We start from the raw sequence: 26,088 nt of genomic DNA, 5'->3' as shown, positions 1-26,088 counted from the left end.
AATACTCTAGATCCCAGAGGAAATTAGAGGAAAAGGTAGAACCCTCTCCTTACTACTGTATGTGAATGAATATTTTAATAAGTACTTAAACCAACAGCAGGTATATAATAAGTGCCCTGTGCTTGGTAAATATAAAGTAAGTGTTGTAGAACTGCTTTGAGATAGTTTTAATAATTTATAGACCATGTTTTAAAATACAATATCTCCTAAATGGAACCTGTTTACCAATGTTTATAACAGGCATTACAAAAGAAGAAGGGGGGCTTCCCTGGTGGTGCAGTAGTTGAGAGTCTGCCTGCCGTCAAAAAAAAAAAAAAAAAAGCGTTATGTGACAAATAATGAAATGACACTGAAAACTTGTTCCATGCTTTATTTTGACTGCGTGGTCCCAGCCCGCTGAGGGATCTTTTCAAATAGGTCTTGGTCTCTACTTGGATGTGGTTGACTACTCACAAACCAAGGTACTAGTGCCTCATGATCCATGGCTCTCTGCCGACTAATGGTTCAAATAGCAGTCAGTGTCATAGGGCTGTGTCTGTCCTTGTTGTATGATCCCTGATAATATAGATGTAGCGCCAATCACAGCATCTCCAGTGGTTCAGAGGGAGCTTGTTTCTTAATTTTTCCATTTCCCAAGACCCTTATATCACAAGTGGGTACTAACCCTGATTGACCCATTTCCCCCAGTCAAGTAGAAATAGTCTAATTATTATTGATTTGACCTCCCTATATAACTCAAAACAATCTTCTGCCTAGGTCATGTTGACCAGTAGAAAGTCATCCTGGAAGCATAATTACAGTCATTATCTTGGACAATTTGTGTGACTAAAGGCTCTATTTTGCATAGAATATCATATGCAGTAAATTTCATAGAATTATATCAATTTGTTCATATTCTAGAGAATATAAGTGTACCTAAGGACTTATAAATGCATACTTTTGAGTTATACCATCATATAGTTTTATCTTTTTGAATCTTTTGGTTTTAATTTAAAGTTGTTAGCAAATTTTTCTTATTTGTAAAAAATTCACTGGAATCTTTCACACTGAATGTAGTTATTGGATAAATAGACAATGTTTACATGATCCCTGATAGAATAGATATAACATCAGTCACAACATTTGTAGTGGCTCAGAGGAAGCTTGTTCCAATTGCTGAAAACTCCAAACACAAGTGGGTTCTTAACTTTGGGTGATGTGAGCTTCTATGGACTAAATTATGTCCCCTCAAAATTCATACACTGAAGCCTTAACCTCCACAGTGATGTTATTTGGAAGAAGGGCCTTTGGGAAGTAATTAGGTTTAGATGAGGTTGTGAGGGTAGGGCTCTCATGGTGGGATCACTGTCTTATAAGAAGAGGAAGACAGGCCAGAGTGCTCTCTCCACCATGTGAGGACACAGTGAGAAGGTGATGTCTGAAAGCCAGGAAGAGAGATGTTACCAGGAAATGAATCGGTTGGCACCTTGATCTTGGACTCCCAGCCTTCAGAACTGTGAGAAACAAATGTCTGCTGTTTCAGCCACCCAGCCTATGGTAATTTATTACAGCAGTCCAGATGACTAATGCATGAGCAAAGAAAGGAGTTACACTGATATATTCCCTAATTTATCCTTGATGCTTGGCCCTGCCCAACCATGTTCTATCATATTAGCCATGATTTCCACATGGATGTGTCTGATCTCTCACAAACCTAGGTGATGGTCTCTTAAAAACTGTAACCCTCTGCCCAGTAATGGTTGTATCTGCAGCAACTCATTAAATGCTTCCCAATAGATGGTTTAACACTTATCATTACTCTGTTTACAAAATATATTAATTTGCATTTTCCAAAATAATTTTAACTCAGTTTAACACAAAAGTTGATTAATATCCCAAATTCTTAACTAAGTTTGAAATGCTGCCTTACCAATATTCATTGCTTTCCAATTTTATAGTTACAATAACCAATAAAAAATCATTAACTTTTTATAACTATAATTGTTACATTATCTATACTTATATATTTATTTTTTTCTCACCAGTCAACTACTTGATCTCAATCTCTAGATGAAAAATACTTATTTCTCAGTAGCTAATGATTCTTTTCAGATCTACTCACTGCTATGAAGATATTTTGGCTAACATAGTTTGCTTTACAAAATTAATGCCATTCTTATTTATATAGTAATTTTTTCAATTGCTTACACAATTTTATTAAATTTTAATGTTCTGCCTTGAGCTATTGAATGAATTTGCCTCATTTTTTAAACCTTTCTACATCATATTGTCATTTTAAAACATGTTTCTTCCAAAAATATCTCATATTAATCAATTTCTATGAAATTTATCGTATCACCTTTATTATTAGTCCTTATTAAAAGAAAACTATTTTATATTTTTAAATATTTTTACACATAGATTTATAGTTAAAAAGAAAAATGGGTTTCTAGTTTCTTATATGGTGTTACTGTCACAATATTTTACTTGGTTTCTGAGGCACATAGTTTTAAAAAGGTGTAAAAAATAATTTGATGTGAATATAATTAATATGTTTTCAAAAACTGTATAACTAGGAAATTTCACTTTTTCTTCTGAATATCATTCATAATTGTAGCAACTCAATTGCAATACTAAGATAGAAGGGCTATCTATCTTACCAAATGTTTTAATACGTAATGTCTTTTAATTTCTATATTATCAACCATTAAATTTTTAATAAACATTAAACACATACTATTCACCAATATTTTAAAATATAATATGTGGATTTAATAAAGTGTGCATTTAACAAATGAAATCAGAATAATGTTTACTACATTTTTAAATAATAATGACTTTGATGATATACCTGGAAGCTCTAAACATTAATTCATTTTCCCTGAGTACAAGGGAATTAGGCTGTTTCATTATTTGCCTGTCTAGCTAAGCTCTTAAACAAACTTCACTTACTTCATTTCAGAGATCAGATTATCCCTCTCATTTAACTTATGATCTGCCCTTTCCTCCTTTTCAACCTACTGAGTCAGAAAATACTTTGAATACTTAGGGAAGAGCTGGCAGGCATCAAAACTACTTTGAATATCCTAAAAGAGCCACTGCTGCTGGGAGAGGAGACGTGCTCAACCTTTCCAGAAAGTAGCTGAGTACTGCTAATTAAATAACTTAAAAATATATTTTTTCCATCTTATATTATAGATTTTTTTGTGATCTAACAAAATTGGAATCAAACTTAATATTCATTAAGAGAATGAAGATTATGGTATAGCTTTATTACTATGTAACTATTTGTTATATCCAGTAAGATTATTTAACAACATGATAAAATGCAGTATTTTATTGCAGTAATAAAATATTACTGCAATAATATTACTGCAAGTTTTTATTTTTATTTTTATTTTATTACTGCAAAATTACCACAAGTATTGCAGTAATAAGTAATGGCACTTGGATGTAAATTATGATGACTTTTTTTTGTTAATTTACATTTTTTCCCCAAGTACTAGAAAGAAATGACAAAGAAAATACATCAAAATTTTACAATGAGTATTTTTTCAGATTGGGGTTATATTTTTTCCTTCATTGCACACATTCCCTAAAAGTCTTTACTTTTGAAAAACTACATTTGGCTTATTTCAGGGAGTAGTTTGAGGCTTAAGAATTGAATTTAATTGTAATTGTGATATTTGTTTTTATGAATGGTAGAGGTATCACCAAATATACTTGGTGATTGCCCCATGGCAAAAAAAAAAAAAAAAAAATCAAAAAATTTTTGAGAAAATAGTGTTTATGATGCTTAAGATCTGTTGAAGAATTGTCACTGCCCTGATGGATATGTTGTATCTTTCTGAATTGGGGATGGTTTTCTCAAGAATAAATTCAGACTTTTCTTTTCATTTATTTTGTCCAGAAGAGTTGCTTTAAAACATTAGTTTATTTCAGTTCAGTTTTTCTTTTTCCTTTTTCTAATTATAAGTCAAAGCAATTTTATACCAACTCGTTGAATGAAAAAATTATTCAAGTATGTGTATATGAGTTAAAGTATTTTAAAAAACAACTATCTTTTTGTGAATGCTGAGAAATTAACTGTATGCCCAGTTAATTCTTAATAATATCCTTAAATGATTAATTCATGTATCATCTGCTTCAAAAAGTTGTCAATGGTCTTCTTCTCATTTGGATATGATCACTTTTTTTTCTGAAATTAAAACTTTAGTTTGTATATCTTGCAGCATTTGCCAGGTTTTACCTTATCTTATAGGATTGTTCTGAGTACTAGCTTTAGATTTCAGCATATGATGAATTTTAGGGTATGACTTGGTTTTATAAATTCATTTTTGGATCCCTTTAATCTCTTTCTGGGTTCTTGAAGAGAGTATGTGTTAATATTGTTTGACTTTTTGAATCCTGGGTATTTCTCATTGTTATTCTTATTTTTGTTGTATGTTTCTTTTTATGGCTGAGTGATATTCCATTGTATATATGTGCCACATCTTCTCTATCCATTCATCTGTTGTTGGACACTTAGGTTGCTTCCATGTCCTAGCTATTGTAAATAGAGCTGAAATTAACATTTTGGTACATGACTCTTTTTGAATTATGGTTTTCTCAGGGTATATGCTCACTAGTGGGATTGCTAGGTCATATGGTAGTTCTATTTTTAGTTTTTTAAGGAACCTCTATACTGTTTTCCATAGTGGCTGTTTCAATTTATATTCCCACCAACAGTGCAAGAGGGTTCCCTTTTCTCCACACCCTCTCCAGCATTTATTGTTTGTAGATTTTTTGATGATGGCCATTCTGACCGGTGTGAGATGATATTTCATTGTAGTTTTGATTTGCATTTCTCTAATGATTAATGATGTTGAGCATTCTTTCATGTGTTTGTTGGCAATCTGTATATCTTCTTTGGAGAAATGTCTATTTATGTCTTCCACTGATTTTTGGATTGGGTTGTTTGTGTTTTTGATATTGAGCTGCATGAGCTGCTTGTAAATTTTGGAGATTAATCCTTTGTCAGTTGCTTCATTTGCAAATATTTTCTCCCATTCTGAGCGTTGTCTTTTGGTCTTGTTTATGGTTTCCTTTGCTGTGCAAAAGCTTTGAAGTTTCATTAGGTCCCATTTGTTTATTTTTGTTTTTATTTCCATTTCTCTAGGAGGTGGATCAAAAAGAATCTTGCTGTGATTTATGCCATAGAGTGTTCTGTCTATGTTTTTCTCTAAGAGTTTTATAGTGTCTGGCCTTACATTTAGGTCATTCATCCATTTTGAGTTTATTTTGTGTACTGTGTTAGGGAGTGTTCTAATTTCATTCTTTTACATGTAGCTGTCCAGTTTTCCCAGCAGCACTTATTGAAGAGGCTGTCTTTTCTCCCCTGTACATTCTTGCCTACTTTATCAGAGATAAAGTGACCACATGTGCATGGGTTTATCTATGGGCTTTCTATCCTGTTCCATTGATCTATATTTCTGTTTTTGTGTCAGTACCATACTGTCTTGATTACTGTAGCTTTGTAGTATAGTCTGAAGTCAGGGAGCCTGATTCCTCCAGCTCCGTTTTCCTTTCTCAAGATTGCTTTGGCTATTTGGAGTCTTTTGTGTTTCCATACAAATTGTAAACGTTTTGTTCTAGTTATGTGAAAAATACTAGTGGTAGTTTGATAGGGATTCCATTGAATCTGTAGATTGCTTTGGGTAGTAGATTCATTTTCACAATGTTGATTCTTCCAATTCAAGAACATGGTATATCTCTCCATCTATTTGTATCATCTTTCATTTCTTTCATCAGTGTCTTATAATTTTCTGCATATAGGTCTTTTGTCTCCTTAGGTAGGTTTATTCCTAGATATTTTATTCTTTTTGTTGCAGTGGTAAATGGGAGTGTATTCTTGATTTCACTTTCAGATTTTTAATCATTAGTGTAGAGGAATGCCAGAGATTTCTGTGCATTAATTTTGTATCCTGCTACTTTACCAAATTCATTCTTTACCTCTAGTAGTTTTCTGGTAGCATCTTTAGTATTCTCTATGGATAGTGTCATGCCATCTTCAGTGGCAGCTTAATTTCTTCTTTTCTGATTTGGTTTTGTTTTATTTCTTTTTCTTCTCTGATTCCTGTGGCTACAACTTCCAAAATTAGGTTGAATAGTAGTGGTGACAGTGGGCACCCTTGTCTTTTTCCTGATCTTAGGAGAAATGGTTTCAGTTTTTTACCATTGAGGACAATGTTGGCTGTGGGTTTGTCATATATGGCCTTTACTATGTTGAGGAAAGTTCCTTCTATGCCTACTTTCTGGAGGGTTTTTATCATAAATGGTGTTGAATTTTGCCAAAATCTTTATCTGCATCTATTGAGATGATCATATGTTTTTTCTCCTTCAATTTGTTAATATGGTGTATCACATTGGTTGATTTGCTTATATTGAAGAATCCTTCAATTCCTGGGATAAACCCCACTTGATCATGGTGTATGATCCCTTTAACGGGCTGTTGGATTCTGTTTGCTAGTACTTTGTTGAGGATTTTTGCATCTATGTTCATCAGTGATATTGGCCTGCAGTTTTGTTTCTTTGTGACATCTTTGTCTGGTTTTGGTATCAGGGTGATGATGGTTTCATAGAATAAGTTTGAGAGTGTTCCTCCCTCTGCTATATTGTGGAAAAGTTTGAGAAGGATAGGCGTTAGCTCTTCTCTAGGGGTTTGATAGAATTCGTCTGTGAAGCCATCTGATCCTGGGTTTCTGTTTGTTGGAAGATTTTTAATCACAGTTTCAACGTCATTGCTTGTGATTGGTCTGTTCATATTTTCTATTTTTTCCTGGTTCATTCTCAGAATGTTGTGCATCTCCAAGAATTGGTCCATTTCTTCCAGGTTGTCCATTTTTTTGGCATATTGTTGCTTGTAGTAATCTCTCATGATCTTTTGTATTTCTGCAGTGCCAGTTGTTACATCTCCTTTTTCATTTCTAATTCTATTGATTTGTGTCTTCTCATTGTTTTTCTTGATGAGTCTGGCTAATGGTTTATCTATTTTGTTTATCTTCTCAAAGAACCAGCTTTTAGTTTTATTGATCTTTGCTATTGTTTCCTTCATTTCTTTTTCATTTATTTCTGATCTGATCATGATTTCCTTCCTTCTGCTAACTTTGGGATTTTTTTGTTCTTCTTTCTCTAATTGCTTTAGGTGAAAGTTTCAGTTGTTTATTTGAGATGTTTCTTGTTTCTTAAGGTAGGATTGTATTGCTATACACTTCACTCGTAGAACTGCTTTTTCTGCATCCCATAGGTTTTGCATCCTCGTGTTTTCATTGTCATTTGTTTCTAGGTAATTTTTGATTTCATCACTGATCTCTTCAGTGATCTCTTAGTTATTAAGCAGTGTATTGTTTAGCCTCCATGTGTTTGTGTATTTTACAGATTTTTTCCTGTAATTGATATCTAGTCTCATAGCATTGTGGTTGGAAAAGATACTTCATATGATTTCAATTTTCGCAAACTTAACTAGGCCTTGTTTGTGACCTAAGATATGATCTATCCTGGAGAATGTGCTATGAGCACTTGAGAAGAATGTGTATTCTCTTGTTTTTGGATGGAATGTACTGTAAATATCATTTAAGTCCATCTTTTTTAATGTATCATTTAAAACTTGTGTTTCCTTATTTATTTTCATTTTGGATGACCTGTCCATTGGCTGAAAGTGGGGTATTAAAGTCCCCTAGTATGATTGTGTTACTGTTGATTTCCTGTTTTATGGCTGTTAGTATTTCCCTTATGTATTGAGGTGCTCCTATGTTGGGTGCATAAATATTTACAATTGTTGTATCTTCTTCTGGATTGATCCCTTGATCATTATGTAGTGTCCTTCTTTGTCTCTTGTAATAGTCTTTGTTTTAAAGTCTATTTTGTCTGATATGAGAATTGCTACTCCAGTTTTCTTTTGATTTCCATTTGCATGGAATAACTTTTTCCATCCCCTCACTTTCAGTCTGTATGTGTCCCTAGGTCTTAAGTGGGTCTCTTGTAGACAGCATATATATGGGTCTTGTTTTTGTATCCATTCAGCCATTTTATGTATTTTTGTTGGAGCATTTAACACATTTACATTTAAGGTAATTATCAATATGTATGTTAGTGTTTCAGGTTTCTTATTGTAGCTCTTTCCCTTCTCTTGTGTTTCCTGCCTAGAGAAGTTCTTTTAGCATTTGTTGTACAGCTGGTTTGGTGGTACTGAATTCTCTTAGCTTTTGCTTGTCTGTAAAGGTTTTAATTTCTCCATCAAATCTGAATGAGATCCTTGCTGGGTAGAGTAATCTTGGTTGTAAGTTTTTCTCCTTCATCACTTTAAATATGTCCTGCCACTCCCTTCTGGCTTGCAGAGTTTCTGCTGAAAGATCAGCTGTTAACCTTATGGGGATTCCCTTGCACGTCATTTGTTGTTTTCCCCTTGCTGCTTTTAATATTTTTTCTTTCTATTTACTTTTTGATAGTTTGATTAATATGTGTCTTGGTGTGTTTCTGCTTGGATTTATCCTGTATGGGACTCTCTGTGCTTCCTGAACTTGATTAACCCTTTCCTATCCCATATTACGGAAGTTTTCAACCACACACCCTTCAAATATTTTCTCAGCCCCTTTCTTTTTCTCTTCTTCTTCTGGGACCCCTAGAATTCGAATGTTGGTGCATTTAATGTTGTCCCAGAGGTCTCTGAGACTGTCCTCAGTTCTTTTCATTCTTTTTTTCTTTATTCTGCTCTGCAGTAGTTATTTCCACTATTTTATCTTCCAGGTCACTTATCCTCTTTTCTACCTCAGTTATTCTGCTATTGATCCCTTCTAGAGAATTTTTAAATTCATTTTTTGTGTTGTTCATCACTGTTTGTTTGCTCTTTAGTTCTTCTAGGTCCTTGTTAAACGTTTCCTGTATTTTCTCTATTCTGTTTCCAAGATTTTGGATCTTCTTTACTATCATTATTCTGAATTCGTTTTCAGGTAGACTGCCTATTTCCTCTTCATTTGTTAGTCCTGCTGGGTGTTTGCCTTGCTCCTTCATCTGCTGTGTGTTTTTCTGTCTTCTCAATTTGCTTAACTTACTGTGTTTGGGGTCTCTTTTTCACATGCTGAAGGTTCACAGTTCCTGTTGTTTTTGCTGTCTGTCCCCAGTGGCTAAGTTTGGTTCAGTGGGTTGTGTAGGCTTCCTGGTGAGCGGACTAGTGCCTGTGTTCTGGTGGATGAGGCTGGATCTTTTCTTTCTGGTGGGCAGGTCCATGTCTGGTGGTGTGTTTTGGGGTTGCTGGGGCCTTATTATGATTTTAGGTGGCCTCTCTGCTAATGGGTGGGGTTGTGTTCCTGTCTTGCTAGTTGTTTGGCATAAGGTGTCCAGCACTGTAGCTTGCTGGTCATTGAGTGAAGCTGGGTCTTGGTGTTGAGATGGAGATCTCTGGGAGTTTTTCGCCATTTGATATTACGTGGAGTTTGTAGGTCTCTTGTGGACCAGTGTCCTGATCTTGGCTCTCCCACCTCAGAGGTACAGCCCTGATGCCTGGCTGGAGGACCAAGAGCCTTTCATCCACACGGTTCAGGAATAAAAAGGAGAAAAAATAGAAAGAAAGAAAGAAGATAAAATAAAATAAAGTAAAATAAAATGAAGTTATTAAAATAAAAAGTAAAAGAAGTATTAAGAAGAAAATTTTTTAAAGTAAAAAAAACGGACACACAGAACCCTAGGACAAATGGTAAAAACAAAGCTATACAGACAAAATCACACACAGAAGCATACGCATACACACTCACAAAAAGAGAAAAAAGTATATATATCTTTGCTCCCAAAGTCCACCTCCTCAATTTGGGATGATTCGTTGTCTATTCATGATTTCCACAGATGCAGGGTACATCAAGTTGATTGTGGAGATTTAATCCTCTGTTCCTGAGGCTGCTGGGAGAGATTTTCCTTTCTTTCCTTTGTTTGCACAGTTCTTGGGGTACAGCTTTGGATTTGGACCCGCCTCTGCATGTAGGTCGCCTGAGGGCATCTATTCTTCGCTCAGGCAGGATGGGGTTAAAGGAGCCGCTGATTCAGTGGCTCTGGCTCAACTCAGGCCGTGGGGTAAGGAGGAGCAAGGAGTGTGGGTAGAGCCTGTGAGACAGAGGCCGGCGTGACGTTGCACGCTGTGCATTTTCCCGGGGAAGTTGTCCCTGGATCACAGGATCCTGGCAGTGGTGGTCTACACAGACTCCCGGGAGGGGAGTTGTGGAGAGTGACCTGTGCTTGCACACAGGCTTCTTGGTGGCAGCAGCAGCACCCTTTGCATCTCATGCCCGTCTCTGGGGTCTGCGCTGATAACCGCAGCTCACGCTCATCTCTGGAGCTCCTTTAAGAGGCGCGCTTAATCCCCTCTCCTCGCGCATGGGAAACAGAGGCACGAAAATGTCTGTTGCCTCTTCGGCAGCTCCAGACTTTTTCCTGGACTCCCTCCCAGGTAGCCGTCATCGTGCACTAGCCCCCTTCAGGCTGTGTTCATGGAACACAACACCAGTCCTCTCCCTGCTATCCAACCGAAGCCTGAGCCTCAGCTCCCAGCAGCCCCCACCCCGCCCCAGCGGGTGAGCAGACAAGCCTCTCCGGCTGGTTAGTGCTGGTCAGCATAGATCCTCTGTGCGGGAATCTCTCCGCTTTGCCCACCGCACTCCTGCTGCTGTGTTCCCCTCTGCGGCTCCAAAGCTTCCCCCCTCTGCCACCTGCAGTCTCTGCCTGTGAAGGGGCTTTCTAGTGTGTGGAAACCTTTCCTCCTTCATGGCTCCCTCCCACTGGTGCAGGTCTTGCCCCTATTCTTTTGTCTTTGTTTCTTCTTTTTTCTTTTGCGCTACCCAGGTACGTGGGGAGTTTCTTGCCTTTTGGGAGGTCTGAGGTCTTCTACCAGCGTTCAGTAGGTGTTCTGTAGGAGTTGTTCCACATGTAGATGTATTTCTGATGTATTTGTGGGGAGGAAGTGATCTCCACGTCTTAACGCTCCAGCATCTTGAAGCTCCTCCTCTCTGCAGTAGAGTTTTGATTACCCCTTGCAGAAAGGGCAGGAGCAAACTCAAACTGCTTGGATCTCTGCTGCATTTTAAGTCTTTACACTCTTTTTTTTTTTTTCCTTTCCCTTTGTGCTTATTCTTTCACTTGCTCATAGGATGCCTCACTTGGAAGCCTTGCACCCAGCACTTCAGATGGAGCTCCTAGTGAGAAAAAATCAATTTTTCATTTTAGATATTACAGTTTTCATCTTTACATGTTCCACTTGATTCTTTCTTGTATCTTTAATTTCTCTCCCGATTATGGGTCATAGGTTTTGATCTTGGGATCTCTAGGAGGTTTTAACTAGATTCTAAAGATTTTGTATTTTATATTGTTGACTGTCTGAGTTCTAGTTTTCATAAAGAAGTATTATGCTTTGCTCTCATAGACAGTTAAGTTGTTTTTTGGTTTAGTTTGATCATCCTGAGAGTTGTTTTTAAGTTTTGTTGGGGTGGTCCTTGAGTACTTTTTACTCTGGGGATTATTTATGCCCATTACTAAGGCCTGGTCCTTCTGATGTCTAAATTTAATGATTGAGGGATTCAATTTGGACTTTCTACTGTCACATGTAGGAATTGAATGATACATAGCCTTTTGTGGGTCTGGGAAGCATTCAGCTCACAGCTTTCCAATAACTTTTTAACCAGCCTCATAGAAGTTCATCCATTGCATGCATATCCTAGGAATCAGCATAGATTCAAGGGACCCCTAAGGTGATTTCTGGAATTATTTCTCTGTATAGCTCTCTTCTCTCTAGAAATCTGTCTCACAAATTCCTGCCTCTTTAGACACCTTAAACACTGATCTATCACATAAATTCAGTAAGGTCACTGTCTCTGCTTTCAGTGATACACACACACATGCACACGTGCACGCACACACACACACACACACACACACCAACTCTATGCCATGAAATATGCTTCCCAGACAGAAAGCTGGGGCAAGCCTAGACCTTACTTTGTTATTTATTTATTTATTTTTGCTTAGCTGTCATAGATCTGCACTGCCTATGGCTTAATGTCAGAAAAAAATATTTGTTCCATGTATATTAGCCTGATTTTCTAGTTGTTTGAGTCAGAGAGGTAATTTAACCCTTGTTATTCCATCATGATGGAAAGTGGAAGTCTTTCTTCAACTGATGAAGAGTCATGTAACAGAGAAACACAAACTAAATATTACATTATGAGTTAAGGCTTAATTTTTCAGAGAATATTGATAGTGTACAACCCAGTGACAAAACTCTTTCATTATTAAAACCTGATAGAAACTGGCAAGTCAGTCTTTATGTGAGCAGTTAGATACACAGAGACTTTAAGGTGATCAAAAGTCATTAAGTGGAATTACACAAAAGGCAGTTTGGACTTATAGTTATGAGAGTCATCTACATATAGTAAAAGGTTGGAGTCAGAGAAAGCATGTTGACACTTACAGTAAGAATTCAGAGTGCAGCTGTGCCCTCATTTTAAATTTGACTCAGGGTCACTGTCAAAGAAAGACCACTGGGCTCTGTAAACCATGTTTATGACCTCTTCTAAGAATTCTTGTGTTTCCATTTTAACCAATTTATTCCTGTCCAGGAATAAATTTTATTTCCTGTCCAGGAAAGAAAATGTCAACCATAAGAATCATTAATTCTTAAAAGTAGCTTTATGATATTTCTAAAAATATCTATCACATAAGAGCAAAAAGAAAATAATATTATTTCTATGGATTGCATTACTGATGTTGGACTAGAGTTGTAAGAAAGGTAGCCCTTAATACATTCTGGAGCCAAAAAATGGATATTTAGTTTATTTTTCCTCTTCAGTGTGGTTAAAATACACTAGATTATATGAGGAAGCTAAATGTTTAAAATACATATGTACACCTTAATTTTTCTTATTTGAATTGATTCTCAGAGCATTAGCTTAAGGTATGCAATAGCTCAAATTGCAAAATTAAAAAAAAAGAATCAACTTTCGTTTCCTTCAACCCTAACCTTGAATAATTCTTAAAGGAAGCCCTTAAATGTAGCTAAGCCAAAACAAAACAAAGCAGCAATATAATCACTGTTTTAAATGATACCATACTCAATTTTTATGTGAATAGCTGTTTATGAAGTCAACCTTCATTATAAAGAGATATGTATAATGTTGTGTCCAATATTTAGTAAAATTTTAATAATCCAAGAAGTAATCATTAACAGCCTAATTTGAAACATTTTTGTGTTACGTGGTTGCTCTTGATTTTAGAAGTAGCTGCTTTAAATGAATAGTGAGTAAATTTTCAAGTATATCTAATTTACGTCTTTAAAATTTCCACCCCTTTAGTGCTCAATTTAGAAATGTCATTTTAAATTGTTTTTAAAAACAATATACACTTATTATTTATATAGCTATAAGATTTTAAGATATTATTTGTATAAAAATATGTCACTGATAAAATGTATCAATTAGCTAGTGTTCAACAATTATCATCAATATTAGAGATAGTATCCTTGTTGAAATTTTAGTTTCACCATACTAGTTTCTTTAAATTGGTAGGCACTTTAGAAGATGATGTCTGGCAAAAAAATAAAAAGAAAAAAGAAAAAAAATAGTGCTTAATAAATATTGTTGAATGAATGAATGCATTTTTAAAGGCTTAAAAAATAAATCTGTAAGTGCTGGAGTACTTGGAAATAAAAGTTTCATTGAGTTTAATTAAGCACAATTAAATACTCTGCCAAACTCACAAAACAGTTTTTAGAAATACTAGCAGTCCTTAGGCAACATAGGAGCCATTAAGTAAATGAATTAAAAATGAGGTTGAGAATGGAAATTTCAGTACAGATGCCCAGTCTACTAATTTGCTGATCATTGATGAAAACTAGCTACACATGCTGTTGTTTTTTTGTTTTTGTTTTTGTTTTTTAAACTGATATTTGGTATTGGTTACAGAGAATGTACAGAATTAATTCTGGTTAAATCCTTTATTTTCAAAATATGTTTTTCTTATGTTAAATTTTCCAATAAAAATTTTAATTCCATTTTTTCTCTTCCACAGCATTTAATGAAATGAATTGTTAGTTTCTGATAGAAGGGTTTTGATAATGAAATAGCTAACATATCTACGTATTATAGAAAATGTAGAAATAAAAATGCATGTTCTCCACCATAAATGGAGGTTACAGTACTATATTCCACCATCAGACCTTAGTCATTCTGGATTTTCTTTTTCACTGATAGATTAAGGTGGCTTATTTCTCATACTTGCTTCTGAAATATTGATAGACTTAAAAATAAAAACTACAAAACGTTTATCACTGTGCAGGCCTGAATTTTAGATAAATTAATCAGGAATTTATTTATAACTGTATGCTAAATAATTATAATTATTTTTCTACTTCATTTTGCAATGCAATATTCACCTTTTATTAATATATTACTAAATTTTCTTCTCAAGAAAATCAGTAGTACTTGGGGATTTGAGTTTACCTGGTACACTATTGAAAAATTGTTAAAAGCCAGTGGTAACCATTCAATCTAATTATTTTCCTTTTGATTTTTTTTTGTTGTTGTTTGTTTAAGGATTAAAACAAGGTGAGCCAACCATGACTGGCAAAACACAGACCAGCAATGTCACCAATAAGAATGACCCCAAGTCCATCAACTCGCGTGTTTTCATTGGCAATCTAAATACAGCCATTGTCAAGAAAGTTGACATTGAAGCCATTTTCTCAAAGTATGGAAAAATAGTTGGCTGCTCAGTTCACAAAGGTTATGCATTTGTACAGTACATGAGTGAGCGGCACGCAAGAGCTGCAGTGGCTGGAGAAAATGCCAGGATCATCGCAGGCCAACCACTTGGTAAGTCCCTCTCCGGTATGGGTTTCACATTAGTGTTCTAGTCTCTGAGCATATCTGGACAAGCACTACTATTATATTTATCTCTTAACCAATTATAGTACTTATATATTTATAATTTATATTATTTTCTTGTTCTCATATTGGTTTACTTATAAGTGCCTTATTATAAGCTTGAGATCGTCTGCTTTGTAATACTTATTACCTCCACCAGTCTTAACAGGTCCAGGCAGATAAAAGATATGCATCATGTTTAACTTTATTTGACTTGCAGTGATGTCTTATCTTCTAGGAAACACTTTGTGGAGCAAAAAATAAAATAAAATAATTTGTTTTTATACTTATAGCACTTGTTCTGAGGGGCTAATGTATTTTCCTCATTTACTGTTTTTTTTTTTTTTGGTGGGGAGAAGGGATAGAAAATAGCAAAAATATGTAAATCTTAATTACTGGAAAAGGAATATAAACTATTCTTTCTTATATAGGCAGGAATCTTGTATGTCATGCCTGTTCAGTCATGTGCAATAATCACATTTATGTCTGATGCCCAGGGAATAATATAGTTTTTTTTTTTCAAAGAAATGAGAATACAGTCTGAAGTAAAATTCTTAGGAGAAAATACTTTGTAGTAAGTATGCAGATAAAAATATAAATTAGACACTTTTTTCTACATAAGGAAAAAGTATAATTAACACATCAGTGATTCCCTAATTTATATATCTTGTGAGGTTCAGATTCTTATATTAAACTGATTATACCAGGTCTTCTTTTGGATATCCACATCGCAACTTCCTTCACCTGCATACTTCTCCATCACAATAAATGGAACCTTCATTTATCCAGTTTTTCAAACAAAATCCTAGGTATCAACCTTGATCCTTCTCTTCCCCCCACACTCCAAATGTAATCCATCATCATGTTTCTTACCATCAATATATCCCAAACCCAATCAACTTTTAAATCTATACCAATAGCCATCTTATACAGGCCACTGTCATCTCAGGTGGACTACTAAAGTAACCCCCTAACTGGTCTGCCTCTTCCCAGTCCTGCCAGTGTCCCTTTAAAAACATAAATGAGATTTTGCCATTAATTTGCTCTTAAGTCTGTAATGCCTATCATTACACCCAGAATAAGGTTTATATTCTATACCATGGCGATGATGCACCACATTACCACATCTTCAACTCCATCTCCTTCTCTCTGCCTTCTTGTACCACTTCAGTGTTGCTGGCCGTCTTGATATGCTACAAACATTCCAAGATTGTTCCTACCTCAGAGACTTTTGACTTGCTATTCCCTCTACTCAGAAGACAGGTCCTTGCTAATCATTCTTTCCCTGCTTTACTGTATACTGTGCTCAAATTTTACTTTCCCAGAGAGGCTTTTCTGACCAACTTATCTAAAATAAAATAGTCTTCTACCCTCTTGCCTGCACTGTCTATTCTATTATTGTACTTTGTATTTTTTTCATAGCCCTCATCAGTAACTGGAATTACATATTTTTATAAAACATTTTTTGGCCACACCGCATGGCTTGCAGGATCTCAGTTCCCCAACCAGGGATTGAACCTGGGCCATAGTGAGGAAAGGCCAGAATCCTAACTGCTAGGCCACCAGAGAACTCTCTGGAATTACATATTTTAATTTATGATGTTACTTCTATCATGTCCACAGACATAATAAAGATGAAGGAGCATATAAAAGAAACAAGCTATAAAAGCATAAACAAATCAAGTTAGAAGAGTGTTAAGAATGTTGTATTATCAAGTTATACAATGTAATTACGAAAAATTGGGGGAAGGTGTGGAATTCAATAAAGTGAGAGTGAAGTCTGAGGTAATAGTCTTGAGGAAAAAAAGATGTTTTACATAAATGCTTGCAATAAAACCACAAATAATCATTACCGTATAAGAATATAATTTTATTTTTATTTCTCCAATTCACTTTTCTATATTTTAAAGAAAAGTAATGCCATCCAAAAGACAGTGGTAAGTTTTACATATTTTTTTTTTCAATGTCCCAATTCTACTTGTTTACCTTGATATTGGAATTTTCTGACCAATTTTGCCTTAACTTCTAAGTTGAAATCTCTACTTAGGGCCACATCTGAGCCAAAATCAGAGAAATACCCATTTATTGCCTCTACCCTGATTGTTATGAGATTAGTACATACTAGTAGAGATGCATTTAACTATTAATTTTTAAAAATTAATGACCAATGTAAAGTCCAGTTCACGTGTTAATGAACTACAGATAATTTTCCAGAGTCTCTTTCCTATGTCAGGGAGGGGGAAATTTCCCCCTCTACCCCTCTTGAGTACTTGTGGGTGGGCTAGTAATAAAATTGACACAACATAGATTAACAAGAGAAAAGGGAACAAATTGTAATTTGTGCACTTGGAGGTCTCAGAAATGGGGCCTGAGAAGTAGCCAGAGCAGGCAGCTTTTATACTTTTGAGACAAAGAAACAATAATTTTTTTTTAACATCTTTACTGGAGTAAAATGGCTTTACATTGTTGTGTTAGTTTCTGCTGTATAACAAAGTAAATCAGCTATATGTATACATATATCCCCATATCCCCTCCCTCTTGCCTCTCCCTCCCACCCTCCCTATTCCACCCCTCTAGGTGGACGCAAAGCACAGAGCTTATCTCCCTGTGCTATGCGGCTGCTTCCCACTAGCTATTTTACATTTGGTAGTGTATATATGTCAGTGCCACTCTCTCACTTCATCCCAGCTTCCCCTTCCCCGTGTCCTCAAGTCCATTCTCTACATCTGCGTGTTTATTCCTGTCCTGCCCCTAGGTTCTTCAGAACCGTTTTTCTTTTTCTTTTTTTTAGATTCCATATATATCTGTGAGCATACGTTATTTGTTTTTGTCTTTCTGACTTACTTCACTCTGTATGACAGACTATAGGTCCATCCACCTCACTACAAATAACTCAATTTTGTTTCTTTTTATGGCTGAGTATTATTCCACTGTATACATGTGCCACATCTTTTTATCCATTCAAAAGAAACAATAAATTTGAGAGGAATTGACAGGACAAAGAAACTTAGGTTTGGGGACTTAATTAGTAAGGAGTTTAAGCAAAGTGTGGGCTTGAGTAGCACATTAGTAAAGAAGTAAGAAGGTTTGTTTAAACAGGTTTCTCTGCCCAAATTCCCTATCGCTGGCAATAAGGGTGTTCTTCTACCTCCTGTTGTAGGGAGGGCACCTTTCACATGAGAGAGACTTATTTCCTGACTTTAGAGAGACAGAGAGGAGGGTTAGTGTCTCTCTTGCATCAGCTCTTTCTTAAGTAACTTTAATTCAAAATAATCAATATGTCAATGAGGCATATTTTGGGGCAGCCTACCCTGGGCCCTAACACCTGTCACTGCTCACTTATTCACTGTCCTTTTGAGAAGAATGCAGTGGGGAAGGAGCAATACCCACACTAAAATTTAGTGCCTTAGTTAGAAAAACCCAAGGAAAAAGATGATGACACCAAATTACTATGCTTTGAGAGCCACATAATTAAATTGTGCTTCTAATAAGATACATTTTTCATTCCCAGTCATTCTGGGATCCTCTCTCGGTTGTGTCCTCCAGTTAATCTCTGGAGCACCTATTTAATCAGCCATAATCACCCTTTCTGCCTGAATCCAAGTCAAAGACTTTATTCTTTTAGTTGAAATCTAGTCTCTCACTCCTTGTGTCTAAGTTGAATGCCTTTTCATACAAAGCAAGTGCTTTATAACTTAATAACCTTGCTTTTCAGGGCAAGTGTTTCAACATGCTCACCTTTTCTTAAACCATATTGCTGGAGACCCAGGAACATCTTGTCTTCCAGATGTTCCTTATAGGAAGCTGGTTCCTGAAGAAAACAGTTTCCCGGGAGGTATATTAATTTCTGGCTTTAAGTATTTTGCTTTTGGTGACAGGTGAAACTTAGGTTTAGGTAAAATCACTGGCTTCTTGAAATTTTTGACACTCAAATAAATCTTTTATGATTCACAACTCCCACTAAACCCTACAAGCCCTTGACCTGAAGTGGATTGATTATGGATCAAATATAGACCACTGAAATAAGAAATAGATATTAACATCATGTACCACAACCTATTTAAGCATTGTTATTTCTCTTTAGAGTGGGAAGAAAATTAGTATTAAGCCATGCATTGGGCTAGTACTTTACCTATATTATCTTATTTGACCTCAATGTATATTCAAGTAACTTCTTCTAAATAGAAACAATCTTCATATAACAATGTATTTAAAATTTTTATGTGCAATTTAGAAATTAGAGTTAAACATCAATAGTACCAGAAAAAATTAAACATCCTAATGTGAGTTCTTATAGTACTATGGAATTATAGATTTATCCTTAAACTAAGAATCGGTTATGCATGTGATGAAACCTAGCATTTATTAAATGGAAAATATTAGTAACCATTTTGTGTCTACAAGTAAGGGGAAACACTGAAATGTTTTAAGTTGGGGAGTAATATGTTGACATTTTTTAATTGAAAGAATAATCCATTAGCAGATTGATGGATGGATTAATGTGATATAAAACTAGAAACAAGGAAATGTGTTGGGAGCCTACTGAAAGAGTCAAGGTATCTAATTATGGAAATGAAGAAGGAAAAATTAGGAAAATGAGGTAGGATCAATAGGACTTAATAACTAGTTGGCACACTGGGTGAGACAGAGGGAGAGAAGAATCAAGAATAATTTCCATATTTCTGGGTTGAGTTCTCTGTTGGATTGACTGGCAGAGCACTAGGATGATGGAGAATGATTTCCAAAGGGAAAAAGATTTTTGTGTAAGACAATGAGTTCAGGATTGAATAGAGGTATTAAGATTGACGTGCCTCAAGACATCCAGGTACCTGTAGCTAGTAGAATCTTGAATATGCAGGTCCAAACTCAGAGGAGAGATTTGGACTAAGAGTAAAAAATTTGTGAGTTGGGCTTCCCTGGTGGCACAGTGATTGAGAGTCCACCTGCCGATGGAGGGTACACGGGTTTGTGCCCCAGTCCGCGAAGATCCCACATGCCGCGGAGCGGTTGGGCCCGTGATCCATGGCCACTAAGCCTGCGCGTCCAGCGCCTGGGCTCCACAGCGGGAGAGGCCACAACAGTGAGGGGTCCGCGTACCACAAAAAAAAAAAAAAAAAAAAAAAAATTGTGAGTCATCAACACAGATAGTGTTAAAATTATGGGGATGGATAAGCTCACTCTGGGAAAGTATATAGAGTGAGAAGAATATTGGCTGAAGACAGATCTGTGGAGAAATCTTTGGGTCCAAATAACTAGAAGAGACTTTCTGATAAGCCTTCTGGAAATCTAAATCTGAACTACTTTATTCACAGCTCTTTGATCTCCCAATCCTAAGTTGTAGTTACTATGTCCTTCTTAAACTTCCTAAACTTATTGGATGACTACTTTCTTAGTTATTGATTCTTGTATCAGTTCCTTTAAGCTACTAATGATTTCCAAACTGCCAAGGCCATATATGCAAGTGTTCTTTTTGATTCTAATATTTAAAAAACTCATTTAGGAGAGCTTAGTCACAGGACCTTTAAAGCCTAAGTTTCTTTCCATATCAGTGTCTTCTATACCCAAAGCCATCTGCCCAGCTGAGTAGCAGAGAAAACATAAAATGAGAAATTATTTTAAAAATTGCTGGATTCTACCTAAAAATTATAGTTCATAGAGAAACTAAGGGAGATCAGTAATGAGAGCTCAAAATATTGGAACTCTAATCTGATTTTTGAAAATAGGTCACAGTCTATTATGGTTTGATTAACTTTTCTTCCTTGGATATTTTATTTTTACTATATCGACAAAGATTCCTAAATTTTATACCATAACACATGAAAAGGCACCTTGAAGTAGTTCCATGGTCTGTGTATTTTACTAACATGATAATGAACACAAGGAATATTTTATTGAATACGTGTTTTTTTTCCTGAGGTTATTTCCCTTAAAGGCATATAGCATATAAACTAATAATTAAGGTGATATTTTTCCATTGGGGTAAGACTCCTATATATTTATTACCTCAGAGCAATTAAACAAAAACAAAGAAAAGTACTTATTTCCCCAAACTGCAATGAATGTCCACAGTTCTTTTTTTTAATCTATGATCAAGGTATGTCTCAAACTTGATTGTGACTTTGACATATTTATTTTGGGTGCCCTGTCCCCTTTTCTGTACTACTCTTTAAAGTTTATGCCTTTTGTTTTTCATTGCACAGTTCACTCATTCAAACTTGTGTGGCATGTGACCTCATGCCAGCTGTGACCCCAGTCTGTGAAACGTGTTTCAAAATCATTCTCTCTTCATTTCCCCAGTGATATCTCCTCTTCTTATTCCCATGTCAAGGTTGGCACTTTGAGGAAATTTACCTGATAAATACCCTTTGTCATATGTTTTGAGATATGATAACACATTAAAGGATTTTAAATAAATAAACTGGGTGAAGACATGGATTTTTGGTATTGCTGCCTTCCGGGTACCCATCACAGCATACACTGTGGGTATTATGAAGAAAAGGAAACTTGGTCACAACTTAATTTTGCTGTATTATATGTTTTCAGCTCTTCAGCACATCTTTTGCACCACAGTAGAAAAGGGGATATCCCTTTTTTAACCCTGGCTTCCTGCCTTTGATATGTAATGAAGGATTGCTAAACTGTGGAAAAGAACAATTGATTGCATTTTCATCCACAGTACTTGGGGATTCTTAAAAAATCAAAATCTGTGAAATTATTCTGAATAATTTTTATAAAAAACACAATTTCTATAATGTAAAGCTCACTATAAAAATGTATTTCAATTTGGTTATTTAAAATAATTTATATTTAAAAATTTAAAAGAGAATCCTCTCCTTAATAATTCATTGAAATTAGATTCTAAATTTTGTTAATATTAGAAATATTTATTATATTTTTAATAGAAATTTAGCCATTGGAACTGTTTTTTCTCAAACACATTATGTGAAAGGTGAAATAAACATCTTAAATGTTTAATACTGACAATTTTTATATGAGAGGTCACACATAAAGTGTTCTTTTGTACCAAAATACCATGCAGAGGTTGGAGACTAAGTCTCAATCAATGTCAATTTCTACTGATTGCACTTTGTTTGATTACACACAGGCTATAAATAGGCATTTGTAAGGTCTTTATTTTTAGATACTTTCACTCTTCGGTTGGTTGCAAAAGCACAATTTATGAACTTAGGAAGTTAGTTATTAATAATAGGAAGAATCCAACACTAAAAAATCATTTATCTGTAGAAATCATTTTTTCTCTAAAGCCTGTATACAGGTTCCTTTTGTTGAGGACCAAAGTCTAGCTTAAAAAAAGAATACATAAAATAGAGAATTAAATTAATTTTATTACATTATAAAGGTCTTGTAAATGCTTAAGGAATTCAAAGAAAGAACATGAATAGGGATTGCTAATTTTAAAGTAAATCTGGTGAATATTCTTAATTCTTATCATGAGGGAAGTAATGGAAAATTCATTGATAAGAAGGAATATATTGGAGAGCAATCGTGGGTGTTGACAAAGAAGAAGAAAACAAATGCTGGTAACGATCTATCAAGTGTGTCCTAGGAGTAATGGATTTCAAAAGTGTTTTTATTCTCAGCTACCATTTTGCATCCAGAGTGATCTCTTCAAAATACAAATTTAACCGTATCACCCTTTGATAAAAACTATGTATGATTTTCCATTGTTCTCAGAAAAGAAACTGAAACACTTGTGGCCTACAACTTTCTATGTGATCTGTTTTCTGCTCATTTGCAGACTTACAACATCATCTTCTGAGCCTTTCTTGGTGCTCCATCTGAATTGACTTATATCAGTTCTTTGAACAAGTCATCTTTTCCTCACCAGGACATTTGCGCAGGCTGTGTGAGTGTGTGGAATATGCTTGCCAAGCTTGCCACCATCTCACCTCACTTCCCCACTTCTTCACTCCCTTCAGTTGACTGTTCATCCTTCAGACCACAGGTCAAATGTCATTACTTTAAGGAAACCTATTTTGATACCTCAAACCTACTGGTATCCCTTTCTAGCACATACCTTCTTTTCAATTATATTTTTATATTTACTGTTTTGTGATAGGTATCTTTCCCTTCTCCCCATACACTAAGCTCCTGGAGAACAGTGACTATATATGTTTATATTAATCTTCTTGGCACCTTGAAGTGTGCTGACACTTCCATGGCAAATGCTCAATAAGTATGTGCTGGGTGAATGGTTGGATGTTTAGAGGAATGGATGGATTTCACTAAAGGGCATTTTGCCCCCATTTAAAAGTGTAACACAAGAAGATGAAGAGAGAAAGAAAAAAGGAGAAGGAGGAGGAAGAGAAGGAGAAAGAAGAAGAAGGGTTGGTTGCAAGTTCCCTGAAAAGCAAGTAATTGCAATGGGGTTGCTGTAAAGGGAAGGCAGTGTGGTCTCCATGCAAGGGGATTCAGTCTCTCAAAAGTCAGACACCTGAGAAGTAGCTATTCAATAGGCCTGATTTCTCTAATGATTAGCAATGATGAGCATCCTTTCATGTGTTTGTTGGCAATCTGTATATATTCTTTGGAGAAATGTCTGTTTAGGTCTTCTGCCCATTTTTGGATTGGGTTGTTTCTTTTTTTGATATTGAGCTGCATGAGCTGCTTCTATATTTTGGAAATTAATAATTGTCAGTTGCTTTGTTTGCAAATATTTTCTCCCATTCTGAGGGGTGTCTTTTCGTCTTCTTTATGGTTTCCTTTGCTGTGCAGAAGGTTTTAAGTTTCATTAGGTCCCATTTGTTTGTTTTTATTTCCGTTTCTGTAGGCAGTGGGTCAAAAAGGATCTTGCTCTGATTTATGTCATAGAGTGTTGTGCCTATGTTTTCCTCTAAGAGTTGGATAATGTCTGGCCTTACATTTAGGTCTTTAATCCATTTTGAGTTTATTTTTGTGTATGGTGTTAGGGAGTGTTCTAATTTCATTCTTTTACATGTAGCTGTCTAGTTTTCCCAGCACCACTTATTGAAGAGGCTCTCTTTTCTCCATTGTATATTATTGCCTCCTATATCAAAGATAAGATGACCATATGTGTGTGGGTTTATCTCTGGGCTTTCTAGCCTGTTCCATTGATGTATATTTCTCTTTATGTGCCAGTACCATACTGTCTTGATGAGGTATCACCTCACACTGATCAGAATGGCCATCATCAAAAAATCTACAAACAATAAATGCTGGAGAGGGTGTGGAGAAAAGGTAGCACTCTTGCACTGTTGGTGGGAATGTAAATTGATACATCCACTATGGAGAACAGTATGGAGGTTCCTTAAAAAACTAAAAATAGAACTACCATATGACCCAGCAATCCCACTACTGGGCATATACACTGAGAAAACCATAATTCAAAAAGAGTCATATACCACAATGTTCATTTCAGCTCTATTTACAATAGCCAGGACATGGAAGAAACCTAGGTGTCCATCAACAGATGAATGGATAAAGAAGATGTGGCACATATATACAATGGAATATTACTCAGCCATAAAAAGAAATGAAATTGAGTTATTTGTAGTGAGGTGTTTGGAACTCGAGTCTGTCATACAGAGTGAAGCAAGTCAGAAAGAAAAAATCAAATACCGTATGCCAGCACATATATGTGTAATCTAAAAAAAAAAAAAGATTGGTTCTGTTGAACTTAGGGGCAGGACAGGAATAAACACGCAGATGTAGAGAATTGACTTGAGGACACAGGGAGCAGTAAGGGTAGGCTGGGATGAAGTGAGAGAGTGGCATGGACATATATATACTACCAACTGTAAAATAGATAGCTAGTGGGAAACAGCCTCATAGCACAGAGAGACCAGCTCAGTGCTTTGTGACCACCTAGAGGGGTGGGATAGGAGGGTGGGGGGGAGAGGCAAGAGGGAGGGGATATTGGGATATATGTATACATATAGCTGATTCACTTTGTTATACAGCAGAAACTAACACAACATTGTAAAGCTATTATACTCCAATAAAGATGTTAAAAAAGTAAGCCTGATTTAATTTTTCTAAATATAATCCTGTCTTTAATAAGCATCAAATGTTAACATAGACATATTTTATTCAAAGTTTATAGTAAATGATATATGGGTTTAAAGAAAGGTTTTATTCATTGAATACTTCCTTTACATTCCTTAAAATGGTACCCTTTCATAGTTTTGTCTTATTAATGGCTAGATATTTGCACAGTACTTCATCATTGTCTAAGCTTTTCAAGCACAGATTATCTTTTTTGATGCTTATTCTGCTGGATAAGAACTGAAGCTCTGAGAAATAAACTTGCCTTATAGCACACAGATGCTTCTGCAGGATATCAAGCTCATGTAATCTCATCCTAACTATTTTCAATATTTATTCTCACCAGCAATTTTTTTCATATAAGTGTATTAGTAACATGACTGTACATCTTATCATCCAAACCAGGATACTTCTTAGAGTGAGAAGGGATGCTATTAATGATTATTCTGTGATGTCAGGCTTAAACCAGGCAACTTGAATGCATGGTCTTTATTATCTATTGCATTTTTACTTAAAGTAGAATCGTCAACTTACTTGATCTTTCTCATAAGACAACTATTGTATAATATTTTAGTTAAAGTATACCAGCCTCAGTATCAGATAAACCTTGACATTTCAATAGTTAACATAATAGAAATTTATTTCTTTCTCACATAAAATACAATCAGTGTCCTAGGGAGGAGGTGGGTGAGGATGGAAGCTCTGCCCCTCTTTCATCCAGGGACCAGGCTGTGGAATGTTCTGACATCTTTCAGTGAGTGGCTACTATAGGGGAGGTGAACATTTCCTTTCTTCTCTTCAAGGTTTTTTGGCTGATATATTTATTAAATTAATATAAGACAGATTAACAGGAGAAAAATTTAATTTGTACATACAGGACCTTATAGAAATATGAAACTGAAAAAAGTGACCAAAGCAGGCAGCTTTTATACCTTGTAGACAAGGAAACAATAAATTTGTAAAGAATTGACAAAACAAAGGGGTTTGCCCTTGGGGTAGTAAATTAGTAAAGAAGTAACAAAGTTTGTTTATACAGGCTTCTAGGCCTCAAATTCCCTATTTCTGGTGATAAGGATGTCTCTTTAATTCCTGGAACAGGAAGGGTACCTTTCCCATGAGAGTTTTTTTTTTTTTTTTTTTTTTTTTG

The 26,088-nt window shown here is 35.5% G+C and overlaps 1 protein-coding gene across 1 annotated transcript in view; it reads left to right on the top strand.

Moving 5' to 3' along the window:
- The window catches only part of RALYL (RALY RNA binding protein like), an 850,165-nt gene that overhangs the window by 310,460 nt on the left and 513,617 nt on the right, over nucleotides 1-26,088 (top strand). The window contains exon 2 of the mRNA XM_024731420.1: nucleotides 14,586-14,864. Within this exon, the coding sequence (XP_024587188.1) occupies nucleotides 14,609-14,864 (256 nt within the window). The 5' untranslated portion in view covers nucleotides 14,586-14,608. The remainder of the gene's footprint in view (nucleotides 1-14,585; nucleotides 14,865-26,088) is intronic.

The sequence above is a fragment of the Neophocaena asiaeorientalis genome, unplaced genomic scaffold (assembly GCF_003031525.2).
Source record: "Neophocaena asiaeorientalis asiaeorientalis breed wild unplaced genomic scaffold, Neophocaena_asiaeorientalis_V1.1 scaffold371, whole genome shotgun sequence".
NCBI lineage: Eukaryota > Metazoa > Chordata > Mammalia > Artiodactyla > Phocoenidae > Neophocaena > Neophocaena asiaeorientalis.
This window is presented reverse-complemented; position numbering and strand designations above follow the sequence as displayed.